Here is a 22726-nt window from a genome sequence, read left to right as displayed (position 1 = left end):
TCAGAGAAAAGGAAAAACTGGCAGGTATTTCCCTTTGAAAAGGATGGTTCAGAGGAGATGTAATGAAGTAAGCTGGAAAAGTAAACATAGGAAAATGTAGCTTGGTAAGAAAATGATTTTTTTTACTTTTAGTATTTACAGCTAAATCTCTGAAATAATCTCCAAGGGAAGCCCGAAAGTCAATAATTATTTAAATTTCAGTTGGTCAAAGTATTCAGGAACAAACTAAAGAGGATGCTCTTTCCTTGGTCCCCAGAAGTACTCTGTATCTCTCCCGTCTCTGACACTGTTCTGACTGTGACATTAATATGCAAGTAACTCCTTCAAGAACAAGAACATAGGGAACCCAGTATAGGTCCAAAGTCAGTGGCGGTCATGAACTTCCCTTAAGAAGAACTAGCACTTATTTTCCAGGAAGCCCTCTGTGCTTCATTTACATTCTGATCCCCTGGCCCTACAGGAGCAGGGAAGTCATCTACAGCCTAACGTCTATCATGTAGAAACCCACACTGAGGCAAGTATTAGAGAATCACATAAAAAAAACCCTCAGATACTATACAGCAAACAGTATAAATTTATGTCACCTCTTTTTCTGGGAGAGACCCTAAATAGAATAAAAACCCTATGGACAAAATGTTGATGCCGAAACTTGACAAACCACAGATGCACAAAGACAATATGGAATCAAGCTATTTCATATTTCTTGTGAGGTTAGAGTAAATTAACCTAAAATTATTAGGTTTATTATTGAACCAGGTTTGGATTGGTACGGATAATCGGTACAGATAATAATGCTTAATTACAACCAAGTAAGAATTCTGCAAGCTACTCGGGGGGTTCATGATTTATACAGACTCATAACATTGAACTCTTGTGTATGGAATTTTATCATAAGTATCACCATTCTTACAAATGAAAAGCTCCTCCAACTTTTACCAATTAAAAACAAGATTCACTAAAGAACGCTACTAAAATGACATATCCTGGATCACCAGGGGGCCCAGCACATATGATTCTGTTCTGATGGGCAATCTACAACACAATCATACTAAGTCACTTACCTCATGAGCAAAATGACCAAGTAACAAGCTGTCAGTGACTGAAGTATTCGCATCACTTTCCAAGACGTCAATTCCAAAATCTCTGCATGCATAAACCTGGAAGTTTTTCAGGTGAAGATTGCTACTTCTAAAAATCTATAAAAATAACAGCATATGTTATGTCAGTGGTCTGAGGCTCGCCTTTTCTCACAGACTTCCTGCAGCTTCTTTAATTATTAAGTTTAAATAAGCATGCGATACCATATTTACAAGCTTTTGTCCATCAGGATCAGTACAGGTGTCCCCAAAATTGCCGTGAGGTCAGCACTAACTAGTCCCCTTTGGTAACATCCCCTCCATACTTTTCAATTCTCCTCCTAACAACTGATGTATTAAAAAGGTCAGTGTGAATTTTTCACGTATCTAAAATAAGCTCACAACAGTCAAATCACACAAGATTAATGGAGAAAAACAGAGCATCCCAGAACTCCAGGACTGATCATTTTCCTCAGCGTTGTAGATGTTAACTAATATCGTCGGACAATTGCAAATAGGAAATAAGTGATTCAGCATGACTACAGACTCAAAATACGTTCTATGCATGTATACTGATGACAACTTGTGTTAGTGGCCCCAAACAAGGATCAAGTATTAACGAAAAGAGCTTGTTAGAGCCGAAAGAATCACTCTAGTTTGGGGGACAGAGCTGTTGGTTTTCACCTAGCACTGGTGTTAACTAATTATGTGATCCTGGGCAAGGCATTTAACTTCTCCTGGGCCTCAGTTCAACCATCCTTAAAATCAGAGTGGAGGTCAGGACTAGCCATTAACCTCACACAGCCATCCCTTTATTTATTAAATAGGGTCATGTTTACGTTCATGTCTTAAAGTGGAAGTTTCCTATTAATTATGGCCAAGGTGGCCTTGATTTACCGTAGTCTCATGCTTCTACCTGTCAATCAGTCTTTGTGCTTGAATTTTCAAGAACTGAATAGCTTGCATTTCTGACAGCTTTTATAAAATGATAGATCTTTGAAGACACGAAGGTTTATGTAAACAAAACAGGTATGATCTAAACTGATAACTTGACAACAGTTGTTACTGAATTATAGGCGTCAGCCCAAGTTCTGGTAAATAGACTCATATTCAGAAACAGCTAACGCCTCGCATTAGCGAGAGAGCCTGGTAATTTTAAAAGGAAACCAACACAGTAACAGAGAACCCCTATTTGTGGTGTGAATACTGCTTTCACAATGTGTTCTCATCCCTCTCCTCTCGTCTAAAAGAACTGCTGTGCATTTAGGAGACATGGTCAGGAGAGGGTATTTTTTTCAATTCTTAACATACGTAGGGAAGCATCAGCTTGCCTGAGTTGGAATCCAGCAATTCTTACTGTGTGACTTTAGCAAGTATTCTGTCCTCTGCCTGGAGAATTTTCTTATCTACAAACACAAGACAATCATGGTGCACCTCCTCCAAATATTATTAAGATGATTAAATAACAAAATATCCAAAAATTTTAGCTACCAGTCTCATCACATAGATATAAATCTATGTTTATAATCAATAGGAATTTTACCTAATGAAATGTTCAGTTCAAGTATCTGCACAGGTGACACGTGTATCTAATGCCCAGAATACAAAACACACTAGATATGTCTAATAATGGAAGCATATGAAATTTAAATACAAGGTACTTTTTGATGATGAAGAAGACACGTCTCAATGTTGTAGATTCCAGGGGCACCATTATCACCATTGACCTATCACCACCCCAGCCTGCTTACTAACAACCATCATAAGAGCCCCTGCCAATCTGCACCTATGAAGACCCAGGTATCCCTCTGGGCATTTTACCTGCAGGCACTTATTTAACTCTCAAAACTTATCCTCTAGGTACTATTACTATGTCCATTTTATGAATGAGACAACGAAAAATCAGGGATTTGGCAAAAGTCACCCAGATAGGGAACTGGGAGCATTTGAGAGTTGTATGGCTATGTACGTAGGAGGTCACCTTTGGTGTTTTTTAAACAGCTTTACTAAGATACAATTCACATATCATACAATTCACCTATTTAGAGTTTACAATTGAAAGGGTTTAGTATATATTCACAGAGAATATGCAACCATCACCACAGTCAATTGTAGAACATTTTCACTTCAAGAAGAAATCCCCACAGTCTTTAGCCTGAGCCACCACTAATCTTTCTGTCTCTGTAGAGGTCCCTATGCTGGACTCTTCCTATGAGTAAAATCATATCCACGTGGTTTTTGATGACTGGCTTCTTTAGCTTAGCATATTGTTTTCAAGGTTCATCCATGTATCGGCCTTAATTCCTTTTTTGTGGCAGAATAATATTCCATTGGATTGATAGACCACACTATATTCATCCATTCATCTATTGGTGGATATCTGGGGTGTTTTCATGTTTCGACTATTATGAATAATGCTTCAATAAACATTTGTGTATGTTTTTCTGTGTGTATATATGTTTTCATTCTCTTGGATATACGCCTAGAAGCAGAAGTGATGGATCATTTGGTATCTTTATGTTTAATCATTTGGGGAACTTCCAGACTGTTTTCCAAAGCATCTAGACCATCTAAAATTCCCACCAGGGATGCACAAAGGTTCTGATTTCTCCACATCTTTGCCAATACTTGTTATCGTTTTAATTCTAGCCATCCTGGTGGGTTTGAAGGCATATCCTACTGTGGTTTTGACTGGCATTTCTCCAATAACTGATTATGTTGAACATCTTTTCATAGGCTTGTTGGCCATTTGTGTATGTTTTCTGGAGAAATTTCTACTCAGACCCTTTGCTCATTTTTAAATTAGGTTATCTGTCTTTTTGTTGAAGTGTAAGAGTTCTTCACATATTCTAGATTCAAGTCCCGTATCAGCTATATGATTTGCAAATATTGTCTCTCGTTCTGTAGGCTGTGTTCTCACTTTCTTGATGGGGTCCTATGAAGCATAAATTTTTTTAATTTTGATAAAGTCCAAATTATCTCTTTTTCTTTTGATGTCATACCTAAGGAATCTTTCCTAAATCCAAGGTCATGAGCATTTACCCTTTCTTTGTTTCTAACAGTTTTCTAGTTTTTGCTCTAACTTTTAGGTTTTTGAGTTAATTTTTGTAAATAGTATGCAGTAAGGATTCAATATCATTCTTTTGCACGTGGCTCTCTGTTGTTCCGGCACCATGTGTTGAGACGACTACTCTCTCCCTCAGTCTTGGCATCCTTGGCAAAAGTCAGTGGACTGGAGATATATGCGTTTATTTCTGGACCCTCAGTTCCCTTCCACTGATCTATATTTCTATTCTGGTGCCCATACGACAGTCTTGATTATAACTGCCTTGTAGTGACTTTTGACATAAAGAAGTATAAGTCTTCTTCCATTACTCTTTGTTCTTAGATTTTTTTTTTTGGAGGAAGTAACTTTTTAAATTTTAAAGTGTTAAGTTCCAGAAGCATTTTTATTGTTTGAACTTTCTGATTGCTAACACCGGAGTGTGCCAGGGTCCGAGCTTTAAGGATCGACTTTTTCTTTTATGGGTTTAACACAGCTAATGGCAGAGCTTGAGAAAACTAACTTTAATGATCATCTTTTAATATTTTCATTTTATGAGGTTATTTCCTCTAAAATAAAGCCATTCAAGAGCATGGAGACAGAGCTTAAGCCTCTGCAAGGCGTGAATTGCTTCTCTGCAGAAAAGGGCAGTCAACAAACGTTTCTGCTGTATTCGTTACCCCTATATTAATAGTGCTTCTGGGAAACAAAGTACTTTATCAAATTTAATGAGAACAAAATACTTAATGCAACAGCACTTCTGTGTGTTAGCTAACCCAATTTTATATTTTGGGGTTTTCCCCATCCAAAATTGTTTTCCTCATGTTGGAAATGTGAAATAAATCCCTAACTTTCTTAATGCGACTTAATTCTATGTTTTTCTCCTATTTTCTGAAAGCCCTATAGACATATTCCTTCTCTGTGTATCTTAGGCTCCATTTTTCTATGTGGCAGAGACCAAATGTCTGCAGTGTTCTCTGTGTAGCGGCAAACAGTGGCCCTGGAGAATCTGTGAATGTTGTTGGTAATAGTTAGCATGCAAAGCCTTCTTAAAAGAAATCAGTGAGATAATAAAAAGCAAATGATTGAAAGTGAACACTTTTCCCTTTCAAGGAAAACAGAAAAAAAATGTGACCCATTGATAAAGCTAAGAACGCCACCTTGAGCTGGAATTTTTTTGTGTTCCAATGATGGACAGCGCTTTTCCTTAAGACTGAAGCACATACTATTTAGGACATCAGGTGTACAGCATCTGGATCTGAATTCTGCACCCAATTGTGTTGCTAACTGTGTGAACGCTGGCAAATCCCTTTACTCTCCGTGCCTTAGTTTTCTCCTCTATAAGTGAGCATGTGAGTGGAAAGATTAGAAAACCTCTATCATCCTTTGTGGTTGTAAATCTCTACGATTCTGTTGTTCCCTACTAGAGCTGCTGAAAAGTAGCTGCAGAGGACGTGAACTAACCTTGCGCTACTGACTAGGAAACTGTTCACTCAGCAACTATCTCCCTCGCAGCTGCGCTGCTGTTGGCTCCTTACAGCCGTGATAACGTGGCATGCCTTCCCTCAGCAGCAAACCATCCCCCTTTAAGTAGATACGCGTAATACATCGCCATGAGAAAACAAACTGGTTCTAACAACAACAAAAAAAATTAAACCAACGCACCTGGGCACCTCCTGCGCTTCCCCAAACCGTGAAATTTTGGAACAGGGCGGGGCCAGCGCAAGGATCCCACGGTGGCTGAAATTTAGGGTAGACAAAGAGACCACACCTAGGAGGAAAAATCGAGAGTGAAATTTAGCCAATTTCTGCATTTCCAATGTCTCACTTTTTCTCCTTGGCAAATATAAACATAAAGGTACTGTACAAGGGAGAGTGGAGATGACACCTGTGACCTTCTCTCTGGCCGTCACTGCCATCCCCCCGCCTGTCCTTCTGTCACCTTCCGTGACCTGCTCCTGGATCTCAGCAGGATGCAGACAGCCATGGCCCCATTCCATTCTGTCAGCCCTTCCAGACTCACCTAGGAGCCCACACACTTTCACCTCACCCAGAGCACCATCCCTGTGCTTCCATTGGTTTATTCTAGACCCTCCCCCTTGCTGGGGAAGTGCCAGCACCCGGGATCCCTCCAACTTCCGTTCTCCCTGAAATTCCCACCACAGTGGCGTTCTTCCCTCCCATTCCAGGGCTGCTGAGAGCTACCCGATAAAAACTTCATAATCTTAGGAGTAATTTCATGACGCATGTACTAACCCCAGCCTCAGCCGGCACTTCATGGCACAGCCATCGTGCTCAACCCTTATTCCTGACTCCTTATCACTTCCCATCCCTGAAGGATGATTTTACTGTTATCATCATAATTATAATCATCATTATTGATACTGATTATTGAGTTCCTACTATAGGTGTTCTCATAGGTGCATTATGTAAGTCATCTCTGATTTTCACATCAAACTTTCAATATAGATCTGTCCCTGCTTTACAAAGAAGGGATTTGACTCTCTTAAAAAAAAAAACATACATACACACACACACAATTTACTCAGACAAAGTCCGGATTTGAAACAGCCCGAAAGATTCTAGGGCCCAGATTTTTCCCGTGTTCCCACCATGTTTCCCAGCCCTTGCTCTTAGAAGATGACCTTGTCCTCTATGTAACAAAGACTTTGAAGCAGGCGCTTCTCACCTCTCAGTGTGCAGCTCACAGGCAAAGAGCCTCTTCTCCAAACCTCAGCTCCCCATTCAGCCCACCAGCCCGGGTGCTCTAGCCTCCCAGTTGTCCCCAGTCTCCTGGAAATTTAATCCATCTCCCCATTGAATTCTCCTCTGGCCGCCCAAGGTGCGCTCTGTCCCATGCCCTCTCAGGTGACCTCTCTCTTTCCCCTCCCTTCACCACCAACCTCGTGATCCAAAATGCTCGCTCAGGCCCACCATCAAATCTCACATGGATGCCAAACATGATACAACCCTCTCTGTGAGTGCCGTACCAAAAAAAAAAAGTTAAACCATAAGCCTTACACCCAAAATACGGATGAATTTCCCCAAAGTTACCTGGTACAAGAACGTGCGCTATTGCGGGTAAAGGAGAGAAGTGGCGCTCGGGACGTCTGGTTGGTCACAAGATGAAAGAAGTAGCCATAACCAGCAGCACACACGCTGTTTCCCTACAGAAATTAAGGCACAGTTTGTCCATATCCAGTAAGGCTGCCGGCAGGAAAGACTCTTACCCGTGGTCATTCTGCTTTTGCATTCACTTCCTGTCAAGGTCTACTGATGTTTTTATGAACTCATTCACTCTTCCCTTCCCGCACCCCAGGCAAATACGCTCATTCCTCTTCATCCAGGCAATTCAACTGGACTGCCATTTATCCACCTCAATAGCTGGTGTCTCACGTTAAAACATCCTTGGAAGCTACCACGGTCAGAGGCTTACTTGCATCACCTCACCTAAGGTCCCCTCTTTGGTGTATGAAGAATAAGAGGGGCAAAGGCAGACCTACAGCCAAGTGTACGCAAAGGGTTTCTTCCTGATCCTTTGAGCAAGTCAATGATTTGACTGAACAAACCAGTGAGAGCCAGGGACTGCACCAGCCGTGCCTGAGTTCTGAGGCACAGTGGCTGAGTTCAAATACAACTCGAATCTCCTCCAGGTCCTCTTGTCCCAATTAGACCATTTTAATCACCTGATATCTCTTTATAGGACCAGCTAAACAATTTAATGTATTTTATATGTTTATATAAAACCTAAATTCTCCATCCGATGGTACGAGTTTGGGGCTTTAATTCTGCTCAGACTGAACCCAATGAGATAATCTTTATAAATTCGAAGAAGTATCTACAAATATTCATCACTATGCAAGACACTTTACGACAGAGTAGAAAACCAACTCCCTAGAGTGTAATATTGTACACAGAGGTACTTTGCTTGGCATACCCAATGTTTCTAATTTTTTACTGATGCCAACATTTCAAAATCAGGAGACTTGATATACAAACTCAGACTTAGGGTCTTTTTCTTTTCAAATACTGAGCCCCATTCCTGCGGGGTAGGCATAGATCAGCTGAGCTAAGAAGCACCTGCTCTCTTGGATGAGGGATTACTTTGCCATCGTCCCCACCCTCCCTGCTCCATTTATTTGTGATACCTGGCTGGTTCTTATAGGCATTTGAATTTGTAACCTCTTAGATCCAGGCAGTAAAGTAATTGATTCTGTTGGAGTGGAAGGGATGAAGGGCCGACAGAGCAGGATGCTGGACCACTTCCTCTGTACTTGTGGGCACCTGTCCTCTCCCACGTCTACCAGGGAGGAGAAGTCAGGGAACAGGATGCCCAAGGCAGCCTCAGCCCTTGTATGACAGGGGTAAAGGGAGCCCCAGATGATTCCATGTGGTTCATCCCTGACCTCCTGGGGGTCTGACGTGGTCTGGCTGGTGTGAGAAAAAGGATGATGGGTGTCCTCTCTGTGAGCATCTGTCTCCCAGGAGCAGACCGCGCAGGACTAGGACAGTTCATCCTGAACACTGGCCTCAGGGCACAGAAGAGAGAATGGGGAGCAGGAAGGACTGTGACACAGCACAGCCCAACAAGGCGTTCCATATCTTTCTCTCTTTTATTGCCCTTTTTCCTTTTTTTTAATTGAAGTATAGTCAGTTTACAATGCTGTATCAATTTCTGATATACAGCATAATGTGTCAGTCATACATATTCATACATATGTTCCTTTTCATATTATTTTTCATTATAAGTTACTACAAGCTACTGAACTATAGTTCCCTGTGCTACACAGTAGAAACTTATTGTTTATCTATTTTATTCATAGTAGTTAGTATCTGCACATCTCAAACCCCCAATTTATCCCCGCCTACACTGTTGGTGGGAATGTAGCTTGATGCAGCCATCATGGAAAACAGTATGGAGTTTCCTCAAAACACTAAAAATATACTCACTGTAGGATCCAGCAATCCTAGTCCTGTGCCTATATCCGGGGGGGAACTCTAATTCGAAAAGACACATGCACCGCAATGTTCAGTATCTTTCTATAAAACAGCACTTCAGTGCCCTAGTGGCCTCTATCCAGGGTTTGGTGGGACTATGCCATGTGTCTTGCGAGAATAGTTCCTTAAACTTTAGTGTGCACCCAGGGTAGAGAAGCAAGATTTAGCAAATAAAAACATAGGAGCCCCGTCAGAGTTAAATTTAAAAAAAAAGGAACTATTTAGTTTCATTGATGGTACAAGAGGACTTTACAAAGCCTCTTCCTCTCAGGGATGGCCACGTGTTCCACTAGGAACACCCACGTGTGCACACTCACACAGACACACAGACTTACACGCACACATATGCACTCAGAACGAAGCAAAGTCAATACAGAAGAAAAACGGAAACAGGATGTTTTAAAAACCAACACTACTCAACTCCTGGCTCATGTGAGAGGAAGAGCCAGGGCCCCAGCCCCAGAGGAGGTGTGAGTGAGGATCAGAGTTTACCCCGAGATGAGAAGCCTGGCCGGCGGGCAGCAACCAGAACCTGGCTAGGGGCGCCAGCATGCGCTGATACAAGGGCCAGCGCTGCTCCCGACATCAGCCCATCCATCACTGCGGGCACTGCGGCTCTCTCATCCTGGGGACTTGTCACCCACCAGCCGTACCTCCTCTCTCATTCAGTTCCAGAACGTCTTCTTTCTCTTTGAACTCGTGGCCCATTCTCTACTGCACTTCGTTATTTTGAATTCTGAGCACCTCTTCAATTTCCTGAGGCTATTTAAAATTTTAATCATGTCTCACCACGTGGCATATCACTGACTAGGAAGCTGAAATACTATTCGAGATGCTAATATGACGTCAGAGAACCTGGACCATCTCTAAGGCTCCAGTTATATTGGGGTGGCAGAGTCTGGAGCTGCGGTTGTCAGACGGGGCGATGCTGTTCCCCAGAGAGCATTTGGAAATCTCTGGAGACAGTTTTGGTTGTCACAAGTGAGGGGAGAGAGGGCTTCTACTGGCATAAAGTGGATGAAGACGAAGGATACTGTAATACATAAGACGGCCTCTCACCATAAAGAATCACATGGCCCCAAACACTAATCCTAGCATGGTTAAAAAAAACCCTGGTCTATAGTCTACACTCGTTCTTGAAACAGCCCATCCCCACCTTCCAGTAGCCCATCCCCAAATCTAATGGAAAGACCAACCTCAATACAAAAACACGGTTAATTACAAAGCAATACTTTGACAGTTTCTACCAGGAAGGCACTCCCCAAAGAAACGCTTATTAGCATCGAATCAGTTAGCTCCATTTCCATGCTAGAAGAGAAGACACATGCCCCTGATTCTCAGCTTTGGAAGAATCATTGTCACTGGGTTGGCAAATACAAGAGCCCAGTGTATCTCTTCAGCCTTCATAGAAACACAAGGAAGTAACACGGCTGTTGATTCTTAGTTCCGATTACATAACTGGGACCTTCCTCAGGCAGCACCTGTGAAGCCCCACCACCCACATCGCCTGCATTGGTGGCTGGGACTCTTCCACACCCGTGAGCCATGGGAAAGGCCATGCGTGTGTAAGAGCTGAGGGTGAGGGACGCTCACCTTTTCTGCAAGCATGCAAACCAAAGAGGCACTGGCGGCTACCCGCGATCACCTCCCTCGGATGTACACCTCTGTTTCATTACCAATGAAATGCTAATTCATCACCAAGGCTCTACCAGGCAGGAAGAGATTCAAACATTTTCGGAATATAATCCAAGGGCTTCATCCTTATCCATCACCTTGGTCAGACAGGGGCTCAGAGAGCCTGTATTTCGAGCAAATGAATAGATTTGTTGAATCACTTGCCCAGGTGTTGTGCGTATTTGTGGAGCACCTGAGTGATCACACATAAAGGCTTTCCAAGCGCTTTTATCACCGGGCAGGATATTGCGACTTCATCTTCTGTCAGCCGATCGGGCTCACTTATGAAAGAAGCGCTTGAGCAGTTGGATCACACTACTCCCCAGCTCTTTTCACTCTCCACCCCAATCGGGTATGCCAGAAGTCACTCATGAGGAGGAACCACGTCGGTACGCGGGCTGCCCGCGGCTGCTGGGGAAGGGTTTAAGGCAAGTAGGGAATTTTGTGTGGAAATCAATTCTTTGCGGAAACCGATGTATTATGGTCATTCAAGCAGGAGAAATTCCAGAAAGAAATTAACTGCCCATGTAAGCCAGCTCCTTGAGGTGTGCATCTATAGTCACTTAAAAAAAAGTGAGTTAACCCTTCAGGCAGCTCTTAAATATACATTAGCTATTGCGTAGGGAGAGCTGGGGAGCTGAGAGTGGCCTTGAAACACAGAATTCCTTACAAAATTGATTTACAAACCAGAACAAATTCGCCTCAAATTAAATGAATGTTTCCAAAGTGCTGGTCTTCAGAGTTTTTCCACTGGCTGTCCTACACAGGGATCAGGTCCTGGGAAATTCTCAATGCTCACAGACACATGGGATATTCTGGAGCTTTGGGAGGGGACAGTCCCTCGCTGGTTGAGAGCAAAGACCTCCCAACCCGAGGTCGACACAGATTATGTCTACTGGAAAGATGAAGCATCTGGACGGATGACCGGGAAACGCCATGAAGGAGTTAGAGCCGCGGATGCTCGAGAGCGGAGGGGAGACAGCCTGGAATCGAAGTGGTCCGGATGCCACAGGTGCCGCACGCAGGGACCACCACCGATCTGTTGCTGGAAAGCATGGCAACGCCCATCTAAGGAGGATGCAAGGGGTACCCCAAGGCCCTCGGACACTCCAACAGGAACATCACACTGAGTCCTCACCAGCAAGAAGGCACAAAGCTCAGGTTTTGCTTCTATGAGAAACTGCCCTTGGACTTAGCTCAGCGGCACCCTGGGCAGGGAGGCAGGCAGCGCACTTGTGACTGTGAAGACTAAAAAGGAATATCACATTTGAAATCCCCCTGTACAGGCGGGGTTGAAGGTGACTGAACTGAGGACCGGGAGCCAAGGTGAATTCCATGCACTGGGCAGAGCTTTTGGTCCTAGGCTTTGGGTCAGGACGACTGGGGGACAACATACAAGCACAAATCACTGCAGAGACCTAATTAAGGATCACTTCCGTTTCTTCCCGCCTGCCCGCCAGGCCAGAGATTTCAAGGTCAATGTGTGTATATAGAAGAGGCAGTTTAGGCTTTCTGGGCTAGTTGCCCAGTGGCTAGGATTAGGTCACCATCAAGTCTAAGCAAGGGCTTTAGTTTACTTAATAGTATTGCCCTGATGTCACTTGCTTGGTAGGACTATCTCAATGTCACTTTCCTGGTGGGACTGTCCTGATGTCATTCTCCTGTAATATTGTTCCAATGTCACTTTGCTCTTGCTCTGTGGCAATGGTTATGATTATGTTACCACTGAAGGAAGGACACACAGGAACTCTGTTTTGTTTTGTTTTGTTTTTTTGCAACTTCTGAGTCTAAAATTATTTCAAAATTAAAAGATTTTAAAAAAAAGAAAAATCTTAGTGAATCCTCGTAATACAGTGGCTTTAAAAAAAATACTCTGCCAAACTGCAAGAAAACTGAAAAGCAAGGCAGGAGAAAGGGTCACAAAACCTGAGGACCTGCCAGATGTCCTTGGTTCCATCTCCTTTGGGGGCAGTTCAACTCTGAACCCCTCACAGAGCAGGACAGAAAAGCCACCACACATGAGATGGTTCCTCACAGTAAGGAACATCTGTCTCTTGAACATCAGAACAACCCCGGAGGAGGGCAGGTGTCTCCACCGCTCCTCTTTCTGTTCCTCATCTCACACACACACACGCACAAACACACACACGCACACACCACCCCCGTCACTGTTGTCACCTCCTTACTATCCCTTTGGAGTGAAGATATATTTCTAAAATATACTTTTCAAAGTACTCTGTGTCATGCACGTAGGACACACTTAACAAACACTAACTTACTAATCGCTCAGTGACTGAAAGGACCTTCACTGGCACAAAGGGTCAAGAGAAGTTCCTGATTTTTTTTGAACACGTATTCCCAGTTATGCAAAAAGAACTGCAAGCCAAGGTGCTGGCCCAGGAGACTGCAGACCCAAAGGAGAAAGAGAACTACTCTCCCACGACGCTCCAACCCCTCGCCCGCCGCACAGTCGCGGTGGCTAAGCCCCTCAGAAAGGCTGCGGTGACGCCCCTACAGATGATTCAGGAACAGGCAGCATCCCCAAATGCCGAGATCCATATCATGAAGGAAAAAGGCCAGAAGAGAAAGCCTGGATGCCTCTGAACCAGAGGAGAAGGCTGAGGACTGCTGGGGGTTACAGATCAGCCCAGAGCTACTGGCCCAGGGCACCAAAAAATATTATATCTGCTGAATGAAGGTTCAGCCCGGGATTTGTGCAGCCTGCAGCGCACTGGCCAAAAAAGTCCTTGGTTGTGGCACATTCCAGACAAGAGAACACGAGAGAGAGACGGCACCGCAGAACAGCAGTGGCACGGCTGGAGACCTAGAGCGGACTGTGCACAGGTTAACACCGAGGGACGACCTCCACGGTGTCAGAATGCTGATACAGACAACACTGCTGATTTTTCAATCATCAAAATGATTGCAGGATTGTGGAATCTATGCTTTCTTTTCCTCTTTCTTCCCCCACCCCATTCTTTGATTATGGAATTATACCTACCTTCATTCATTCATTCATCATATTGAATTAATTTTTATTGAACGACTACTACATGTCAGGTGCTGACCTAGGGTCTAAGAGCCAATAAGCTAATGAAAAGAGAACCACAGAATTTGAAGATCATCGAAGACAAAATGTCAGATAGAGACCTGATAAATGTACTTACGGAACCTACATCACCACCTTGGACTAAAACCTCATTCTCAAAACACATGCATGGAACTTTGTTTCCAATTCTGTCAAGTGGGCATAAGAGGGAGAAAGTAAATGAATGGAAATGGGAGGCGTCTAACCGGGAACAAAGAGCTTGTTTTGGGCTCAATTTTGTCATAGCTGACTGGGCACTGTTCCACGGTCAGCCTGCAAGGCTCAGGTGACCTACCAGCTCGTGGGTGGCCCTCTGGTTGTCTGCACTGACAGCCGCCTCATTTCTTATGATCAGCCAGCAGCCTGGACGCCCACCCTGGAGACGCACTACCCAGAGAAGCCATGCCAGGCGGCATTGCTGGCATTCAGTGTGGGATTTAGATACCTTCCAGCCTCGTGCAGGAAGGTGAGCTGAGAAACCTTGAGGGTCTACTTTCTTCCAGGTATTTCAAAGGAGCCAAGACTATGCTATCCAAGTCCCTTAGTCCCCAGAGCTTGTTGGCATAGCTCGCAGCAGGCCCTGTGGTCGCCAGCGAGTTAAATGTCGCTGTCCCTGCACCGGGTCTAGAGTTTAGTTTCCTTCAGTCCATGGGGTTCTGCCTCCCTTCTTCACTGGCATATTAGCGGCCCCTATTAGGCACCTAAAATAGTAAATGCTGTGCTTGGAAGAAACATAATTAAAAGTCTGGAGGAGGCTTGAGGAGATAACCAAGACTTTCATTAGGGGTTATTCAGCTGAAGGTAATTAAAAACAGATGATCAGAGAGAGAGAGACGTTCATTCTCTGAGTTCCTCAGAAACTTGGCAAAATTGTCATGACACAGCAGATCCTCAGAGGACCATACTGAAGAGTGAGGCCCTTAACCCTTTCATAGACGGCCCATGGGACAAAATGATTGGAAAGGGAGACACTAAGCTATCCTACTATTCTGATGCAATTCCTCATTCACAGATCTATGGTTAAGCTACCAGAAAAATTAATTTCTTAAAGTGTTTAGAGATAAATTCAGCAAGGAAAAGAAATGTTAAATTGTACTAAACAATAGGGTAAAAACCAAGGCTGTCAGAGTGGACAGTTGACCCTTGGATGACACAGGGGTTATGGGGGTTGACCCTCCATGCAGTCAAAAATCTGCATATAATTTATAGTTCATCGTCTACATGTGCAGTTCCTCCGTGTCCATGATTCCCCATCGGTGAATTCAACTATCCGCAGACAGTGTGACAGTGTAGTATTTGCTATTGAAAAAATCCACGTATTAGTGGACCTGGGCAGTTCAAACCTGTGTTGTTCGAGGGTCAACTGTACTTTGCTCATCCTGGAATCTGACACGATCTCATACATCTCATGACTTGGCTGACCCTCAGTTTTGGACACTCTTAAAGAGCAACCATATGACCACATCAGTAGAGTAACTTGAAGATTTAATAAGTAATTATTGGAATTGAGACCAAATTCAGCAACTGTCGCAGATAGCTCAGGAAGACATTTTAGTTTGCGTTAGTCTAAATGACCAGAAAATCATCAATATCTACTTTGTTTCATTTCATCTAGATATGGCTCCAGAGAGCGTTCACAGAGAGAACTGACTGCATTTATCCTAAGGAAGCGTTTAACCCAATATCATAAAGGAGTTTCTCACTGCCAACACGCAGCAAGGAAACGTTTTATACCACATCACTGACACTGCCGCCCGGATAACTTTTGGAGTGAATTTTATCCCTCTCAGCTCTGACCTTCCTGGAGGAGCTGAAGATCTTACCTCCACAACATTGGTGGGATCACGGATGTAGATACCAGAGGGTGCCAACATTTCAGGACTGGAGAGCCCCTCGGCGCCAGAGACATCGATGATCACATTGTTTCTTATCACATTTCCTTGTTCTGACCAGTCTAATTTCAGAAAAGATCAAATAAACCCAGGAATTCAAAACCATAATTAAAATGTACTCAACACTCTTACTTCTAGTAACACAGTCATAGTTCTCACAAAGCATATGTGTACATGTGTCCATATCACATTCAGTATGTTCAACGGACTGAAGACCTCCAACATCCTGCCATCAGGCCTGTCCACAAAGCACACGACAACTTAAGTGTATTGTAATAGATTGAAAACCAATTTCCATATTTACCATTTTCTCCTCCAGGAATGACCTCCCAAGGGATATGCCTTATCTCGGGAGATGCACCTGAGAACAAAAGGTCATGTCAGCTTGTCACATTTCATGCCACCCAGGAAAACGAGGGACACTGCAATACTATTTCTTCTTTTGATGTGGCTTGTTTTTGTGTTTTTATCAATGAACCAGACAGATACAGAACTTTTACATGAACTTTTCAGTTCTAGAGTATCATGGATCAGAAGCTCATTTTATTTTGTTCTGTTTTCCCCCTTTGGGGGGATAATTAGTTTGTTTATTTGTTTGTTTGTTAACATTTTTATTGAGTTATAGTCATTTTACAATGTTGTGTCAAATTTCAGTGTAAAGCACAATTTTTCAGTTACACATGAACATACATACATCCATTGTCACATTTGTTTTTGCTGTGAGCTGCCACAAGATCCTGTATCTCTTTCCCTGTGCTATACCATATAATCTTGTTTATCTATTCTGCATATGCCTGTTGGTATCTACAAATTTTGAACTCCCAGTCTGTCCCTGTTTGTTTTAATGGAGGTACTAAGGATTGAGCCCAGGACCCCGTGTATGCTAAGCATGCACTCTACCACTGAGCTATACTTTCCCCCGCAACAGAAGCTCATTTTAAATAAAAAAAATTATAATAATAACAAAGAAATAGATCTACTGCTTCACTTCTTAGGAAGAGTCTGACTGTCTCTAGAGTCACACACCCCTGTGTCAGCTCCAGCCACACCCCTACCTGTTCAAACTGGCCACCAGCCATCTACCTGCCCCTCACTTTTCTCAGAAGATCTGGACTGTCCTGGAGGAACAGGCTGGGCAGTACTGAGACCCTCACACTTAAACCAGAGGTTTGAAATAGAAGAGAATAAAAGAGCATGGGCCACGTTACAGAGACAGATCAGCCTCTTACGTGGCATCAACACAGAGCAGCCCCACAGACCCCCTTATTTTCTAGGTCTTCAGGCATCTGGGCTTCCCACGTCATTTCCTGAGTCTGGGTTTGCAAACTCGTTTAGCATAGATTGAGTACATTATCTAAGATGCATTAACAGGTATTCTAATTCCATCACCTGCAATGCAGTAGACGTCATGAGCCTCCAATTCACAGTATCCAAGCACCAAAGGCCAAATTCCTCCCGTAGGTTTTCCTCCTTGCCCAGTGAATGCCTACCCTATATCACTGTTTTCTCCTAAAATAATACCATTAGGGTACCTTTCTGAATTTCTGCTCCAAGTTTCAACAAGCTTTTCCCTGACATCAACTAAAGTAAGAATAAACAAAGTCAGCCTTCCATGTGTTAGCTTGACTCCTCTGCAGCTGTCCTCTCCCAACCAAAAGATTTTCCTCCACCTGATCATTCTATCATCCCTAGCTCTTTGCCTTTTAGAGCTGGAGTTAGTTTACATGAGCCATATTTTCTCACTGAACAGTTCCCCTCTCAGGATTAGAATCTTTGTAGCTTTTATCTTAATGGATCGGTCCTCAGTGAAACAGGCACATTTTTCCACTGATGTTATATCACAGAATTTATTGAAATATAAATACAGAGTCTAACTTTCAGTGAAAACCTCTGATTTGCTTTTTGTTCAGATATAACCAAAGACCCTTTGTTCATTAATACATTCATTCCTTTAGATAAATATATTTCCAATGCACTAATGTGCTAAGTGTTAAGTGAAATCTGGTGGTAAAACAGATGTTAATCAGATGATCAGAAACATGATATATAATTTTAAATCAATAAGTAACAATTAATGCTAAAAGAGCTTAAACAGAGGAATTTGACTTGGGAGTGTGGGGGAGAGACTCTTACAGGAGGAGAGTGAGTGGTATGAATGGCGGGAAAGGGCTGTGCAAAGGCCCTGAGGTAGGAGAGCATATGGTCTTTTGAAAGAATTAAAATGACATAGGTCAGTGTAGTTAGTGTTCAGAGGGAGAGAACAGGAGCAAGACAAGTGTACGAAGTTAATAAAGGCAGAATCACTGAAGGAGTCTTTTAATTAAGATTTAGGATTTTGGATTGTATCCTAAGAGTAGTAAGAAATTCTTAAAGGGTTTTAAGGAGAGAAGTAACATGATGCAATCTGAGATTTTTAAGGATAATTCTAGGCATTGCAAGGGGGATGAACTTTAGGAAACAAAAGTGCATATAGGTGACCATTTAGAAAATTCTGAAATATGGGCCTCTTCAGCAAGCCAGAGGAGGAGCTATGAACAGAATTCAGCATGTTTTACTCTTTGTCCAACATTCGGGTTTGAGACTGTACAAAGACATATTCACATGACTTTGAATCATTGTGAAAATTGCTGACAATAAATTTTAAAACCTCCCATTGTATATTTACTAACCTGAACTGAAATGCTGTCTTCAACAAGCAGTTTCCTGCTGGGGAAGATTAGTTAGCCAATCAGTGATGACTAAATTTACAATGAGAATTTTTAACTGTGACCTGTTTCTAATGATCAGAGGCTAAAGTTTGCACAAATTGGAAATTCAAGTTTCAGGACAATTCCTTATAAAAAAACACGTGTCTTATACCAGAATGCCAATATTAAACAAACTTGTTTCACTTACCCACCAGCAGTGCGTGGCCTAAAATATTGTAGAACACATTGCTGTCCACCCTCAGGCCCGAGGTCCTGGACATGCTGAGGCCTCTGCTGAAGGAACACCGCACTGTGCAGCCCTGCATATAGGAACCTGAACAGGAGAGAAAAAGGTGAAAACTAGAAAGGGACCTCAAAGGTTCCTCAGATTCTGCTGATTACCTCCAGAGCAAGCCAGAATATAACCGAGAACATCCGCCCACACAGTCATTAAACTTAAAGGATGAGGAGTTGGCACCAGAAATCTAATAAAGAAAATGGGCAACTTGGGCCACTGTACCTCAAAGATACCAAAGATAAGTAGGCTGGAGTTCAAGGGCCACAAAATGAGAAACAGAACCATCTGAGACAGGATGGCCAAACCACAAAGGCTGTCACGAATCCCCACTGGCCACCATCATTGGTATCTACTCTCAACACAATATGGGGGACAACAGCGCGAGAGAAGTTAAGAACAATGTGAAGAGTACTACTTGTGGGCCAACCCTGATCTTTTTTTTCCCTTAAATTTTACCTTTTTATATATTTATTTTTTTGTTTGGGGGGAGGTAATTAGGTTTACGTATTCATTTTTTAATGGAGGTACTGGGGATTGAACCCAGGACTTCATGCATGCTAGGTGTGCTCGGCATGCTCTCTACCACTGAGCTATACACTCCTCACCAACCCTGATCTTTGAAAGCTGCACCTGGCATGAGGAAGTGCAGTCACTGAGCTGCAAAGGAATATTTTAACTTGCCAGGCAATAGTACCTTTGGCCCAGGATAGTCAGAGATTCTTATTTCAGATTATAAGTAAAGCCAGTGGTTGATCTAAGGACCACACTCTCACCTTTGAATACGGTAGTTTGTGAAATTGAAGCAGAAATACCCTCTACTAAGCTAACAGAAACTGACACCTAGGCAAACCATTACACTGGCTCCACGGGCCTATTTAATGACAGCCCCCCCCAATCAACCTATGTGGACTGGATCAGTCAAGGAATAAATATTTACTGAATATCAACTGTATATTTCAGGAATTGCACATTGTGCTGGAGATATAAAGATAAATAAAACTGAGTAAATTCTGCACTTGTGTATCTGAAGTCTGATGGAGGAAACTCATGTTAAAATAATAAAAATGTATTATTTGGATAATAAAATTATAAATCTTGAGAAAGCAGTTTTGCATTATTTCCAGGTAGTGAGAGATATTATATCAATGTCAAATGTTGGAAGTATTGAAAAAATTACTTCGGTTTATGTAATAATTTGACTTTTAGATTGGGACTATTCAGAAAGTTCTCAACTATAATGCCTGCAAAGACACAGGGACCGTAGGTTCCCCTGGATCTCAACTCCTCTAGCACAAATGTCCTCACATCCTTCACCCATAAGTTAACCCACCCACGTCCACTTATGCAGGAAACACTGCATGCTGCAGATTTTCACTGACGCCGGATCTCCACCATGACATCACTCCATCAGGATACACCTGCCCATCTGAACCACTAGTACAGACTGAGGCGTTTACAGGGCTCTAGTGGGTGGAATTCAGGGACTGGTAAACCTCTAAAAGCAGCGAGCATGCAAAGAGTCCAGCACCCTCTAACCCCAGGGACTGGGGACAGCTGGCTACAGAGGTCACGCGGGCCTGTAGGGCATGAAACAATAAAGGATTCTTTGGCAAGCGTGCCAGAAGTTTCTAACCTCTGGGTTAATGTGTTGCCCCCTCCCAGGAAACACATTTGCATTTTAACAGAGATCTACAGGGGATAATGTGTGATTTCAGTGGATTTCAAACTTTTGTTAAGCCCTGAACCCTTTTTCAAATAAAACCTAACATACATCAATAAATAATAGTGCAGCTAGTCAAAGCAGAGGTTGGGCGGAAGGCAGATTAAGTGAATTTTTGAAAAAGGTGGGGAGAGCGGTGATTATGTTCAACAGATAACACATATGTAATTGTGTTATGCTCACTTCTCCTGGAGCTGGCCCCACACCAAACATTGCTCAGCACTATGAGCACCAGGGGACCAAAAAGCCAGAGAGAAAGGCACAAAGATACTGATCATCCTAACATACTAGGGGAAGAGGTGTGTTAGGAACCATCCCCCTAAATTAATGTAAAAAATAAATAAATAAGGTGGATGAGATCTGGAAAATTCGGGTAAAGGGACATCCTTGACATACAGATGATTTGAAATGAGAAAAAAAAAATGCTGCAGCCGACTAGCCAGGACCCTGCCTTCAGTGACCACAGGGTTTATTCTCCTTGCCTGTTGAAATCCCAGCACCTCTCAAAGCCCATCTGAACCTTCAGATACACCCTGACGCATTTCGTGAGGCATTAATTCCCTAGCACCACCCCTTTCAAGGAAGGCAGCGAGAATGTGTTGGTGTCAGAGGTGCTGAGGGCTGGGGAGGATAACAGAGATGCAGCCACTGTCCTCCTCACTCAGCGCCTGCACCCCAAGTCTCTGATCTCTGTAGGTCAGATTCTGGTGCTGGGGTCTCCCCCCTGACGGGCCCATGTTCCTCCAGCTTCAGTTTCAGAGCCTTTAACAGCACATCTGGTCATACGCTCCTTTCCTGATCCTCATCTTTTCTACCTGCTTCTGCATTAGGACAACTTCATGAGGAAAACGCTCTCCACTGTGCCTGGACTTCCGCCCCCTGAGGATTTACACTGTCAGTGTCAACTTGCCTGTGGTCACAAAGCCATTCAATGGTAGCAGCAGGATGCAAAACACGGACTTGTTGTAGTTCCTGCCACATCAGTTGCACCTACAGGGACGTTTCTCAAAGTGCACTCCGCGGACTACTTGCTCCAAAACCATAAGGTTTGTTTGTTAAAAGTTCAGGACCCGTGGCCCACTCTAGATTGGAATTTGTGTGGGCAGGGTCTCTAACCCTGAATTTTAATAAGCTCCCCGAGGGAAGTTTCAGGCACGTAGAAGTTTGAGAACCACAGATATCAGGGATATAATGATCCAGCTCTGAACCACCTCTGACCCCGTGTACCACCCATCGTGACCCTCTGCATGGAGAACCTTGAATGTGGAAGAAGAAAGGAAAATGAGGGGTCACAGGCCCGGACCTCCTTACCTCTCAGAGCTCCCGCCAGAGTCAGCGAGCTCCCGTGCTTGCGGAAGGCTTGCCCCAAGTCCCGGAACTGCACTCCCTGTAACTGGACCTGGCTGGGCTCCTCGGGGAAGGACTGAATGATGACTCTGGCCCCCAGATCTCTGGATCCCAGCACCTTCTCACTCTTGGAATACAAACAGTCCTGCAGGTTACCTGAAACACAGAATGAAAGTCTGGAGGAGCAGAAGCAGGTACAACGTGCTTCTGGATAAATCTCCCAGTGTGAAAGGCACTGCCGGCACAAAGGGCAAACCATTACTGTGTATTTCATTTAATAAGCGTACTTCCCTTTTAGTTTGATTCTCCTCTTTGGATTATTAATTAAAACATCCGATAACTAGGACATGATGCTGCCTTCGCTCTATTATTTCCAAAAGCCCCCAAATCAATCACCTTAATTACTGTCACAAAGAGGCTGACTCTAACCCACAAACCCAACCTAAATAGATGCTTATTTCAATCCAAAAGATCCCCCAGAGGGGGCGTGCAATAAAATGACCTTCTCATAGCAGATAATTGTAGGAAGAGAGGTGAGCGTTAAATGTAATCACAGTTCCTTTTAGTCTGAGGCTGTCTGATGGGGCTTTCCCATCATTCTGCTGCTTTATGGTTTGGGAACTTTGTCATTTCTTCAGTGGTGATCATGCCCCCCACACCAAGGCCTCCTTCCCAGAGGAGCCCCTAGTGAGGGCACCAAACTGCATGAACGTACTGCACGCAACTACCACTGCGACAAAGCACTGTGACCTCAGGATCCGAGACGCTTTCTGCGGACGCGTGGCTTTTGGTGGTGGGAACTGACCTCAGCGTGGAGAAGAAACTGTCTCCTGAATTAAGTCTTTATTACCCAGGTTAATAAACCAAAGAAGAAGTACTAGTCATACATAATGGTGGACCATT

General features: G+C 43.4%; 1 protein-coding gene across 1 annotated transcript in view; it reads right to left on the bottom strand.

Annotated features, from left to right (window-relative positions):
• The window catches only part of PKHD1 (PKHD1 ciliary IPT domain containing fibrocystin/polyductin), a 365190-nt gene that overhangs the window by 197370 nt on the left and 145094 nt on the right, over positions 1-22726 (bottom strand). Inside the window, exons 39-45 of the mRNA XM_072944834.1 lie at positions 21788-21979; positions 18667-18792; positions 16076-16132; positions 15703-15833; positions 7174-7286; positions 5785-5890; positions 1062-1196 (exon numbers count right to left, since the gene is read on the bottom strand). Of these exons, the coding sequence (XP_072800935.1) occupies positions 1062-1196; positions 5785-5890; positions 7174-7286; positions 15703-15833; positions 16076-16132; positions 18667-18792; positions 21788-21979 (860 nt within the window). The remainder of the gene's footprint in view (positions 1-1061; positions 1197-5784; positions 5891-7173; positions 7287-15702; positions 15834-16075; positions 16133-18666; positions 18793-21787; positions 21980-22726) is intronic.

Source organism: Vicugna pacos, chromosome 20 (genome assembly GCF_048564905.1).
Source record: "Vicugna pacos chromosome 20, VicPac4, whole genome shotgun sequence".
Lineage (NCBI taxonomy): Eukaryota > Metazoa > Chordata > Mammalia > Artiodactyla > Camelidae > Vicugna > Vicugna pacos.
Note: the sequence above shows the minus strand (reverse complement) of the source record. Positions and strands in the feature narration are given on the sequence as shown.